The following is a 13,034-nucleotide window of genomic DNA, read 5'->3' as shown; positions in this document are numbered from 1 at the left end:
CACCCAGTGAACTTTATGGCCAAGTGGGGACTAGAACCCAAATTTTCTGAGTCCAGTACACCACACTGATTCTTCTCCTGATTTGTATTGATTTTGTGAGGGTTTTCCTCCAGTTATATTGTGTATTTTTGTATTTGAGTGTGTGAGTCACTTCAAGAGTGCTTTTTATAGCCAGATGTGACACATAAATGTAATGATAAACAAACAAATAAAATGCAGAGGAAGACTGTGTGACACATAGCTATACACATGGGACTCTGGAGTGGACTACTTAAAAGAATGTACATGACCATATTAACCACATACCCTTCACACACACTGGGTAATTACAGGGTGCCAACTGTTTAAAGAATGTTCATTTGATTGATCATCTGCCTTCTGTCTGATTTTCATTTATGTTTTGGTCATTAGCAGCTTATTAGATTTTCAAAGTGGCTACAATTGTACATAATATTATATAATGAATGCAAATAAATAATATCATCTTCTAATAACCATCACAAGCGTTCAATTCAATTACCACCCTGCTTCAAATGTTCCCTTTAATATGAAAGTTAAATGAACCCTTCTGATGAACCAATTGGTGCCTTTTAGGATACTGAAAGAAACATAAGTTAACCTATAATTTAATAAACAAAAGGAACCACTCTGCGTTTGCAGGAATGGCTGGCTTTTATTTTATTTTTCTTGCATCTGCTGCTACACAGACACATCAGAAAATAAACCCTGAAAGATGACTATGTGGTTAAGAATTATCCTGTGCTAATCTACTTAACTCCGCTCCATGGCTCCTATCTCTCCTCATTCCCCAGCGTTGGGTTTGTAACCACAGCTTGCCCCATGTGCTCCTTGCTTGACCATCCGGAAATGCCCCAATTGGTTCACAGTCCTGGGTTCGAATCCTCTCTGCGAAGGTAGAATCCATAGGAGAGATCTGGGTGGGTGGAGAACTGAGAAGCAGGTAGGTGTGGCTGCCTACTATGATTTTCGTGGTTGGAACACTACCTCTCTGAGTTCACAGGTGCCATTCAGCATTGCTGGGCATTACGCCCAGAAATGTCCTTTGGCTCATAATCATTTTCAAACACAGAACTGGAAACATCTGTGTATTTTGTCACCTGAGATCCCTTTTTGATTGGTGTGTGCGTTGAGTGCAATTTAATATCATTGGCGGTGTCATTAAGGCATTCCGAATGTAGCTACTAAGTCCGTATTGAGACAGAGAGAGGATGAATGAATGAACAAACGAATATAATTGTTCCAGAGTTATATAAAAATAAATGACTCAGGTTAATCTTCCAGTGCTCTTTAGAGACCAAACAGCACATGCTGTTAAAGGTGCAGTTCCTAAATTTAGGGTGCAGGCATTTATTTTTTATTTAGAAATGCAAATAGCACCACCTTCACTGAACCTCCAAGCATTCCAGACCAGAATAAACAGCTGTCTGGTCCAAGTCCTGTTTAAACGTAAGAATGGAAAGTCGGGGGCCTTAAAGGCAGACTACAGCAGTTAGCACCTGGTCACCAGCAGGGGATCTCCACCCCACCAAAATTGGAGCCACCAGCCTCCACTTGAACACCAGGCATCTGATCACAGCCGACCTCACTTGTGGGGAGATGAATTGTTATTTCGATTTAAATTCTAGTAAAATGTCTAAATTTGCATCTAGTGGTATATAAACTAGTGCATGGAAACTTTATGCAAATCTCTGTTCTATGTCGTCCTTTTTTTCAACAACGCATTTCCTCTTCTTCTGTGACGCATATGTGGCCACTCCGCTCATGAGGCTGTTGCGAAGATAAAATGAGGATGGGGCTCATTTTACCATGTATTAGGTGACCGTATGAAAAGGAGGACCGGGCTCCTGTATCTTTAACAGTTGCATAGAAAGGGGAATTTCAGCAGGTGTCATTTGTATATATGGGGAACCTGGTGAAATTCCCTCTTCATCACAACAGTTAAAGCTGCAGGAGCTATACTAGAGTGACCAGATTTAAAAGAGGACAGCTTTAACTGTGGTGATGAAGAGGGAATTTCCCCAGGTTCCCCACATATACAAATGACACCTGCTGAAATTCCCTTTTCTATGCAACTGTTAAAGATACAGGAGCCCGGTCCTCCTTTTCATAGGGTCACACTACCATGTATGCCCGACTCCAGTTCCTTAAAGGAAGATGAGGATAGAAACATAAGAACATCTGCATGAAAGCAAGAATATAACAAGCAAAGCCGTTCCCGTTACAGCACCTTTATACCACAGCAGCAGCAGTGTTCCCTGTTAAGTTTCAGCCAGGTGGGTCTAAAGTAGGGCTGTGCTCCACTCCGATTCAGATAGCGAATCTATCTGCCAAAGGCAGATCTGGATCGGGTCGGGGGAGCTACGGATAGAGGTGAAGCGGTTCGTCTCCACCCGGAGCTCAGAACACAGGTAAGGGGGGGTTCACCTGGCGGCGGCGGCGGCGCAGTCCATGCGGCGGCGGAGCCAGGTAAGGGGGCAGGGGGGCTTACCTGCTTCCGTTGCAGTCCAACGCAGGCTTCAACTGAGGGCCAGGCCTCAAAGTGGAAGCAGGCGGCCTGCTTCCGCTTTGAGGCCTAGGCCTCAGTTGAAGCCTGCGCCGGACCACGATGGAGAAAGGTAAGGGGGGAGGGGGACTTACCTGGCTCCGCCACAGTCTGTGCGGCGACAGCGGCGGAGCCAGGTAAGGGGGCAGGGGGGCTTATTCTGCCCCCATTTCCCCCCCTTCCCCACGTAAGTAAGTAGGGAGGGTGGCAAAATGTCGATCCGCCCCTCTGGATCTCGCTCTGCAGAGCAGGGGAGGGTTGGATCATCCCGAAGCGGATCGGCCTGATCTGGATCGGCCCGATCGGGCCATGAAGTGGTTTGGGGTGGGTGGGTCTGTGCATAGCCCTAGTCTAAAGGACACAGGAGCCCTGTTGCAGAGAGGAAAAAGAACCCTCATGTACTGAAGGAAGAGTGAAGAAAGATGAGACATATTCTACTTTTGAACCTCCCTCCCAACTCTTAAATTTGGAATCGTGAAGGCTGGGTAATGTCTGGCCATGAACAGGTACCAATTAGACAGATTTGTAATTGCCCCAAAACGTCCAGAACAGTCATTGCTATTACTGACGACTAGTGTGTTGACAGGCCTGTTTTTATCACGGGCTCCATTTTTCCACTTTGACTTCTGCAGGCAATGATTACAACTGGGTATAATAAGCACTTTGCAGGCCCACTTAATAGACTTCCCGTCCGCTCATTGCCAAAATGCTACTCGTCTGCCACCAATGCCTGAAAGAGCTGCAAAGCAGGCAGAAATTGAGGAAGGTGCATTTTTATGCATTTATTTTTATTTTTCCACTTATATCCCTCCTACTTTTCTCTTGCCAGGAATCCAGTGTGACTTACATAGTCCTCCTCTCCATTTTATCCTCACAACAACAACCCTGTGAGGTAGGTTGGGCTGAGAGTCCGTGACTGGCCCAAAGTCACCCAGTGAGCTTCATGGCCAAGTGGGGATTAGAACCTGGATCTCCCGGCTCCCAGTTCAACACTCTAACCACTACACCACGCTGGCTCTCTGGTTTTCCCCATCAGTGAATCTCTTTCTCTGTGCTAGAAAAAACTTCGCCTATTGCATTTCTGAGTTTTTTGTTTTGTTTTTGTCTTTCACAAGACTAAAAGTAAAGAAAAAGAGGGGGAGGAGAGGAAATAAAAGCCAGACACCTTAAAGGCCTTAGGAGGACTATAATTTTTTTTCTTGTTGTGTGGGAACTCTCTTAAATGAAATTCTGTTCTCTTAAAAAGAGTGTGTGAGGTTAAGTCGCTGATGTTGCACAAAGTTCTTCACCAATTAAAGGGTGTTGGCTGGATACCAGCTCTCCTTTCACACACACACACACACACACACCAGTTCTGCTCTGCTAAACCAAGTGAAATTGAAATATATTTAAAAAGGTATGGAGGATGCTCTTCCACGTGGTTTTGATATCTGTTTTGTTCAGGGGTGGCCTAGCCATGAAGCAGGGTGACACCATCTGCTTCAGGTGGCATCATGAGTGGTGGAAGAGGATTTTTGATGGCAGGAATTAATGTCTGAGCAAGGCTCCCTGACAGGTTGGCCCTAACCACGGTGGAGCAAGTAAAACTTGGGGCCTGCCTGCTTCAGACGGCAGAATGTCTGAGGTCGGCATTAGTTTTGGCTCAGAAAGTGGCAACAAGGGAGGGGGGCCTTCTCAGTGGTAGTCCCCCGGCTGTGGAATGAGGTCCCTAGCAGGTGCTAATGCTATCAGCTTTTCTGCACCAGCTAAAGACCGCCCTCTACCCCCAGGCATTTAATGGTATATGATGGGACATCTATGTCTGCTGTTTTGAACAGCTCTATTAGGAAAAATATTGTTTACTTAAATTGTTTTGAGATGTTTATATAGTTTTAATTTTTGTGTCTTAAAATTTTCTACACTGTTGTTACATTCTATTTTTGTAATGTTGGTGTATTTTTATTCATTGTTGTAAATCACCCAGAGAGCTTTGGCTACGGGGTGGTATAGCAATGATGATGATGATGATGATGATGATGATGATAATAATAATAATAATAATACATTAAACCTTTGTTTGCCCATTATTGAGGCATTTCTCCTAGACCAGGCGGCCTTCCTTAATGAGCAACAACAGGGTGAATGAGCAGGTGGGTCCCATGTGCACCAGGGTTGGCTGACATTTTAAAGTAAATGAAAGAGCACACATGGTCACCTTCTAAAGAAGGAGGGCCATAATATCACTATGTCCAGAGTCCAAAATTACCTAACTTCATCACTGCCTTGGGCCTCTCAAAATTGCTGAGCTCTACTGATCCTGGGGACCTGTAGCCTTTTACGCCTTGCTTGTAAATTTCCCCAATGCATCTGGCTTCATTCATTCATTTCTTTATTCATTGAAGCAAATTTATAATCTAATAGATGGCTAAAGTGATTAGTAATATGAATAATAAAAAAGTGTGTGTGTGTGTGTGAATTTTAAATACAACCAAAACAGCACATTAAAAAACCAACTTAAATAACATAAAATAAACTTTTAAGAAATGCAGACAGGATGGCAGATAGAATACCAAATCAAGCCAACCAGATTAATTAAATGTCTGGGGAAATAAATACGTTTTAAGGAGGTGATGCCAAAGGAGCAGGCCAGATGGTTCTCCTAGCTAGATCAGAGAATTTCAGTTTGGGAGCAGGCCCAAGAATAAGCTGTTTTTGTACTTCTCCACCAGATGTTTTATCCCAGGACAGGATATGCAAAAAAAGCATCCTTAGTTTATCTCAGCTGTTTGGTTTCTTTAGGCTTGTGGAATTCAATCTGTAATTTACTAGAACCCTGACATCCACCAGCCTGGTGCATACACTTCAAATTAAAGAATTCTGAGCCCCCAAATCTGTTTTGAGTTGCAGAAGGAAACAATCCTTCTATAGAAAACTCCACGCCTGGTTTCTCCAAGCGTTCTTCATTTCAGAGGAAAGGAATCTGGACTGTCCTATGGACCTTGGGACGCTTACCATAGGATTGCTCTCTGGATGTCATAGCCAGCACCTTCAGTAGATCAGAAGCCAGTGATTGGGATGGAGATGAATTAGATGTTCCTTTGGTCTGAATGAACCACACTTTTTTTCTGTTCCCATAGACCTGCCAAATCCTGCTGTCTTCTGCCACAGGCCCTATTCTATTCCGTTATTAGTTTTCTTTTTAAAAAAAATATCTTTAGAGTTATCTGTCCTACCTGGCCCTCAAATTCCTTGCCTGTATTTGACAAGCCAAAATCTTCACATTGATCTCCAATGTTTTGTTTGCTGTAGTTACTCTTTAACTACACCACTGAGCTTATATATAAACCCTTCTCCTATTTAACATGGCGATTGCAGTGGCTGTATTTCCGAGTGACAGGGAAAGGAACCTATGACTCTCTAGATGTTGCTGGTCTACAGCTTCCAGTATCCCTGACAATTGGCCCTGCTGGGAATGATGGGAGCTGGAGTTCAAACAGCACCCAGAGAACCATACGATCGCTGTCCTCAGTCTGGTCTGATCCAGCATGGCTCTTCTGACGTGCTTATGCATAACGTAACACCAAAGATGTTTGAATACATTTTCACGGTAAAGGAAAACTTTTTCTCTCTCTACCTCAGTGGAGGTACCTCATTTGTATGGCAGTCTCTAAATTGCATATGAAAATGACACACACTTATTATGGGTTTGCTCTCGTGTGGCTTTAATGAATACTATAACTAATTTACCTTGCCCGCTTTTAAAGATTGTCTACAGGGATATAATAACAGTGCATCCATCGCAGACCAATGTTGTTAGAAATTACAGTACAGATATGGTTATTATTTTACTGAGGAAGAAAGGCTTGCTAGAGGCAAGACTGGAATTATTCTATCCACAATGCACGTGCTTCAACAGCCAACTTTAATAGTTGACACGAGGCAAAAAACATGGTTGAGGCTAAATGGTTAAATGCGTAGTGTGTAGGTGCTCCTAACTTTTGGTTTTAGTTTTATCCACAATGAGAAGACACCATGAGTGAATTTAACAGCGGGGCTTCTGGTTGTGGTGCCGGCCACCATTTTGAATACTGAAGCTGTGCCGGCGGTGCACCGTAGCTCGTTGTTACGTGCGAACTCAGCCTGGGTGGGTAACAACAAACCGTGGCATGTCCCCGGCCTGGCTTGGCTTTTCAAAATGGCGGACCTGTGACGAGAAACCCTCTGGGAATATTCACCCGTTGTGGTTTTACTCGTTACATGAAAACTGGCTAGAATTCTTCTTTAGGCGGCAGTAAGGCGCTATAGGGAAGTGATAACAATGTGGAATTCATTGCTGCAAAATGCTTATAAAGCTTTAAAAGGAGATTTGACGAATTCATAGAGGGCAGGGAAGATCTCTCCGTGGGCAATAGCAGTGATAGTGTGTAGGGGGGAGAACAGAACAGTATAATAATTTGGCCTTTGATCTTCAGATGCAAAATATCCCTGATTATGAGATGCTAAAATATTCCCATCATGCCTTGTGCAATTTAGGCGGCATTGGGACTGGTCATAGCTGAGACGGAATGCTGAATTAGGGTAAAATTAGGGTGGGATGCAAATGTTTAATAAATAAATAAAATCCAGACGTCTTCTGTAGAGTAGACCCATTGAAATGAATGGAACTTAAGTTACTTATCGAAGTCCCATTCTTTCAGTGGATCTACTCCCAATAGGATTTATGTGGATTTCCCCCCAAATCCAGCAAGGCAAGTTGCAGCAATTTTGCCCAAAGTAATCTGCTTTTTTAAAAGTACATCCACCCACTCCCCCTCAAAATGACATTAATGCTCTCCCAGAGATTTGGGAGAGACTCTTCAAAATTCCATGGGCATAAACATGTTAGGATTACCCTCCTAGAACCCTACCTGTCCAAGTCCACTCAGAAGTCTCATTGTTTTTAATAGCGCTTACTCTCAGGAAAGTGTGTACAGGATCGAAGCCTTCTCTTTCTAGTAAGTGTTTTCTTTCATGGGCCTAAACCACGGAAACGAACTTTTTGTTTGTTTAACTTCAGCGGAAGCGCGTGGAGCCCCATCCGGATCGGGACCACCTTCCCACCCGGCCGCTTTGGCGCCTATGGCGCTTTGCTTTCTGCGTGTGTGTCGAATCTATGGGGGAAGCGGAAGCTTTAACCCGCCCTACCCAAACCGGATCGGGGCCCGCGTGTTTACACTAAAGTAAAAAAAGAAGTTAGGGTTCTCTACACACTAAGCTTTAATTTAACTTGGAGCGTAGTTTAGTCCTCATCGCTTACCCAGAAGTCAGCCCCGTTTACTTCTGAGTAGACGTGTATAGGATCGCGTTATTAAAGAATCAACCCGTGTTAAGCCGAGAAGTAGCAAATTGCCCGGGCAAAGCCGCCGGCGCAACTCCTTGCAATTTTGCCCGGGCGTTGTCGCCCATTTTCTTTGGCTTGAGGCTGCCCCGGCCCGGAGAGGGGGGGTCGGGGGGGGAAGGTAAAGTACTGACCCAAATGATAAAGAAGAGCCCTGGCCAGTTGACCTTCATTGGCAAGCCGAAGGCGGCGCCCCGGTTATTCCGCTGGTCCAATGTCGGGTGGTGAGCGGGCGTTTAAAAGGCCTGCCAGGAAGGTGAGGGCGAAATTAAGCGCATGTATCGATTTGTAAGAAATTCAGTGGAGGCTGGTGGCTCCGATTTTGGTGAGGCTGTGAATCCACGCTGGGTTAAAGTCAGAATCAGCGCGAACTCCAAAGGAGCTCTCCGACGTGCTTGAACCCAACCTCCCAAACTAGGTTCGGCAACTTGGATAGCTCTGAGTGGCACCCGGACCAGATTCACAGCCCCACCGAAAGGGGAGCCACCAGCCCCCGCTGCAGAAGCCAGGACGGTTCTTCCTCAGTCAAACGAAGGCGCCCGCCGGGTCGGCCCGCGTCCGGGTGGCCGTCGGGGCCCGAAGCCCCCCCTCGCCCAGCCCCCCCCCCTCGGCCTCTTCCTGCCGGCTCCCTCGGCTTCCCCCCCGCGGGCAAGCTGGCGCGGCGCCCGGGGCGGGGCGGGCGCAGGTGAGGCGAGGCGCGACGGCGCGGCGGGCGTGTCCCCGGCGGCGAGGGCGGCCCGCGCCACTAACCCCGCGCCCAGCGCGCCCGGCCGCCCAGTGCCCGCCCGGCCGCCTCCCGCGACGCTTCGCCCAGCCAGCCGCAGCGCCGCCGCCGCCGCCGCCGCCGCCACCATGTACGGCGTCCAGCAACAGGTCCAGCCGACGCCGCTGCCGCCTCCGTCCTGCGCCCGGCCGCAGCAGCGGCCTTACTACGCGCCCCCGGCGCCCTGCTACGCGCCGCCCCCGCCGGCCTCCCGGCCCTGCTTCGAGCCCTGCGGCCCGCCGCCCGTGCCCAGGCCGCTGCCTCAGACGTGCCCGCCTCAGCCGCCCGTGGTGACGGCGCGGCCCTGCTACGAGCCCTGCGGCCCGCCCACCGTGCCCAGGCCGCTGCCCGAGACGTGCCCGGCCCCGCCGCCCTCCTACGACCCCTACGGCCCGGCCTCCACGCTGCCCCGGCCGCTGCCCCAGACGTGCCCGGCGCCGGCGCCCTCCTACGACCCCTACGGCCCGGCCTCCACGCTGCCCCGGCCGCTGCCCCAGACGTGCCCGGCGCCGGCGCCACTCCCGGCCACGCTGCCCCGCGGGCGCCCGAACCGGCCCGCGCCGCTGCCGCTGCCCGTGCAGAACCACCACTGCCCGGAGCCCTTCCCGCTGCAGGGCCAGGACGGCTGCAACGGCGGCGGCAGCGTGGTATACGAGCGCGTCCGCACCTACAGCAGCCCCGGCGGGAAGCGCGTGCAGCTCCTGGACCCCCCCAACGGCTGCTCGCCCCGGGCGCCGTCGCCCTTCGACTCCACCCCGGGCTACCAGCATGTCATTTGGAGCAGCGACCCACCGCTCCAGGTAAACGGCCTTTATTTACGCACCGACGCCTGTGCTAGGAGTGGCCGGGGGGACTTGAGCCCCCGACCCCATCTTTCAGACGGCGTAGCGTTCACACGTTAAGGGTAGAGAACGCCTCCCTCCCTCTCTGCCCCCCTCTCTCCCCAGGCCCTGTTGGGAATGAAGATGGCCGCCTTTCTTTCCACCTGCCTCCTTCTCTGTTGAACACCTGGCCTTTGTATTTCCACGGTGTGCCCTGGTTTGACCCTAACTCTTTAGCGCCTTATCCCCCAACCCCGCTTCCCTGATGGCATATCGTTCACACGTTAGGTGTAGAGAACTCATCCACCCCCACCCTGGGGTGATGATGAACATGGGCGCAAGGCCAGGGAGTTTCACTTCCTTCCACCTGCTTCCTGGTCCAGTTTCAGCTCAGAAACTGCCCTTTGTTTTTCGGGGTGTGCTCTGGTTTGACCTTCGTGCTGTGCTTTCCCCAAAAGTTGCCCGCCTTTTTTTCTCAAGGGGTTTCACATGTTTTGCTCTAGATGTGCAATGCCTTGTGGCATGCAAGGCTGTGAACCCCAATTTCCCAACCACCTGCTCCCCCCCTGTCAAATCCAATTCCCCCTTTAGCTCTTTCAGGAGTGGGCAACTTTTGACCCGCTTCCAGATGTTTTGGCCTACAGCAGCCTTTAATCCTAGCCAGCACAGCCAGTGGTGAGGGCTGATGAGAGTGGTTAGGTGCAAACATCTGGAGGGCCGCAAGTTGCCCACCGCTGCTTTAAAGCCTCCTTCCCCTCCCAAGGTTTCTAGGACTGTTCAAACATTATGCTTAGCGCAGTATGGTGTGATAAGGGAGAACTTGAATTATAAGGGAACCAGAGGGAGTGAACCTTATACCTGTTCTTATGGCCCCTTTTACTACTGTGTTTAGAAGATTACAAGGGATCCCTTGGCACTGAATAGGTTGGTGTCATGGTGTGTGGCCAGCGGCCTTCATTCTGGGCCCCTTTCCCACAGAATCTGAACATTGAGTAACATTGTTGCCTCCCCTTCCTTTTGCCAGATGTGTGATATTTCTCATTGCTTGCTACTAAGCCTGAAACTGAGTAAATGGATTTTGCAATCCTTGCAAATTTTGGAGTGCAAAATTCCTTCTCTTAAATCTGTATTTCCATGCCTTAGTGTAGTACCCAGGAAATCGCACTCAAAGGCACCGCAGGAGTAATTTCTTCGATTATATTAAACGCCTGTTAGGTTTTACTGTTCTTTTTGCATTCACCTGGAGTTGCTACTTTGTTCAAGGTAGAGCTGTAGTGTTTTGGGCTAGGATGAGCTGTAGTGTTTTGAGATCAAGGTTGTGTATTATCAGGATGCAACATTCTGAAGTGAGAGACTTGTTTTCACAATTGTTTTCTTTGTAATGTTTCTCCACCCCTCCCGGGATTATTAAGCCACGTTTCAAGGCAGCTGACAATGTAGAATGTACGATTCCATATCAGCATAACAAGTACAAATAAATAAATAAATCATAAACCAATTTTAAACTGGTTTTAAAATGAGACATTTAAAACAAAACGTGTTAAACCAGATTCCCTGAAGACAAACGTAATCAATAACCAGCAACATCAGCGTATTCGTGTGTTTCCCATGTCTGTAGTTTTTGTCTAAAATGTGCATTTTTTAAATTGTTCTCTTCTGCTTTGCATGAACAATATTTGTGGGTTTGTGAGCACGCAAACGGCTTAAGACAGGAGATGCTCAAAGATGCTTCTAACGCCCTAAACATTTGGGCTATCTGGTTGTGCCAGAGTCCATTATGTATTGTAGATAAGTGTTACTGGAAATTGCCCCTTTGGACATATACGTTCGTATATGTGGTAGGTGGGAAGGACATTACTGGGCGTATCAAACCCCATGGACTTTAGAGCATTAATAGTGCAAGCCTATGCATGTCTACTCAAAAGTAAGTGCCATTCAATTCAGTGGGACTTACAACCAGATATAGGATTGCAGCTTAAATGAATGTGGGGATCCCCTGTTAGCTGCTGAGTTATAGCAAGAGATACAGTGCTAAGAAGAAAAAGTACAATCTGCCTACAATATGTTTAGTTTCAGTTTTTATTCATTTACTGGTGAACTGATTCTAAAAAAAATACTTTGTTGGTCACAGGTTTTTGGCATGGCAAAGGTTGCAGGGGAAGAGCCAGGTCAGTGGGCATGTTTGGGTTCGATTCTGCTTGGCTCCCTGGAGCGAGAATTGCACAGGTCTTAGTAAACATGGTTGCTTGGTGTTGTTTGCATGGGGAAAACCTATTCCCCATGCAACAGCTCAACAGGACAGGAGGATGCAGTGGAGACAGTTGATTTACACAGTTGATTTACTGATTTACTGATGTATCAACTAGATCATGAGTTGACAGTGGGAGAATTCAGAAGGGTTTTTTCTTATGCAAGCCTTGTAAGATAAACCTGTAACGCTCAACCGGTGGTGCCGTCAGTACAGGACTTATGGGCAGAAACCTAGGGCCCCTTTCAGCAGAATGAGCGGGTGGGCCCTCCAAATGCAGCAGGGCGTTTGGAGGACTACACATGATTGTCACCTCAAGATAGAGTTCCCCCTAACACCTTTAAGCAAAGACTGAGTTCGCACAACACACTAACCCACACATTGGTTGAGTGTGAGTTGTTATTGAACTGTGGGCTGTTTGTTGAACCATGGGTTAGCATAGTGTCTGAACCCAGGACATTTTCCCCAGGATGGCTTGTTAACGATGCAGTGTGGCTTGTTAAGCACCCTGAACAACCCAATGAAAAACCATGGGTTCTCAAGGTGGCTTGTTGGAGAAAAACAAATCAAAACGAGTCTACAATTAACCTAACTGCCACTAAATGGAGTGTTCTTGCACAGCCACCGTTCACCCACTGTTGAGTTGCTATGAGTAATTTCAATGGGGGCTTTGCTTAGGAGACCTTCCCAATAGATGGTGCCCCATAATCTTTTATTCTCTCTGATTAGAATAGCTGTGATGTCTTTACAAACGTGGAGTTTAGTCGAACTCATTGATTTGTTTTATTTATTCATCACATCTGTATCTTCCAAGAAGCTCAGGGCAGTATATGTGGGGCTGTTCCACTCCAGCCTCACAGCAAACATACAAGATATGTTAGGTTTGAGAGAGACTGACCACCCTAAGGTCACCCAGGGACTTTCATGGCTAAACTGAATATTTCAACCCAGACCTTTAAGTGCAACTCAGTGGACGACATTCCGGCGGCTTTGTGTACGGACACACCTTTGGGAGATATGGAGACCAGGAATTTAATGAGAGCAATATTTGGTATAGAAACAGTTCCATTGTTTCCCTGGAACGAGTTAAAAGATGTTTTTGCATGAAGGCTGTTGTGTGCTTTCGGCAAGCGATCGGTGGATTTTGGAAGAAAATGAAAGCAAAGTTGTGTTTTACTACGGAGGAAGAGGGAGGTGATGAGAACAGAATGGGAGAGAGGGTTGGGGGAATAGAAGAAGCAAGCATAAAGTAGAGCAGCCTCCCTTAACCTGATGGCCTTCTG

At 47.7% G+C, this 13,034-nt stretch overlaps 1 protein-coding gene across 1 annotated transcript in view; it reads left to right on the top strand.

The window, feature by feature from the left end:
• Window positions 1–6,017: 6,017 nt before the first annotated feature.
• Window positions 6,018–13,034, top strand: part of POF1B (POF1B actin binding protein) — a 44,367-nt gene continuing 37,350 nt past the window's right edge. The window contains exons 1-3 of the mRNA XM_063142058.1: window positions 6,018–6,186; window positions 8,338–9,257; window positions 9,297–9,482. Coding sequence (XP_062998128.1) covers window positions 6,018–6,186; window positions 8,338–9,257; window positions 9,297–9,482 — 1,275 coding nt within the window. The remainder of the gene's footprint in view (window positions 6,187–8,337; window positions 9,258–9,296; window positions 9,483–13,034) is intronic.

The sequence above is a fragment of the Elgaria multicarinata genome, chromosome 15 (genome assembly GCF_023053635.1).
Source record: "Elgaria multicarinata webbii isolate HBS135686 ecotype San Diego chromosome 15, rElgMul1.1.pri, whole genome shotgun sequence".
Classification (NCBI taxonomy): domain Eukaryota; kingdom Metazoa; phylum Chordata; class Lepidosauria; order Squamata; family Anguidae; genus Elgaria; species Elgaria multicarinata.
Note: the sequence above shows the minus strand (reverse complement) of the source record. Positions and strands in the feature narration are given on the sequence as shown.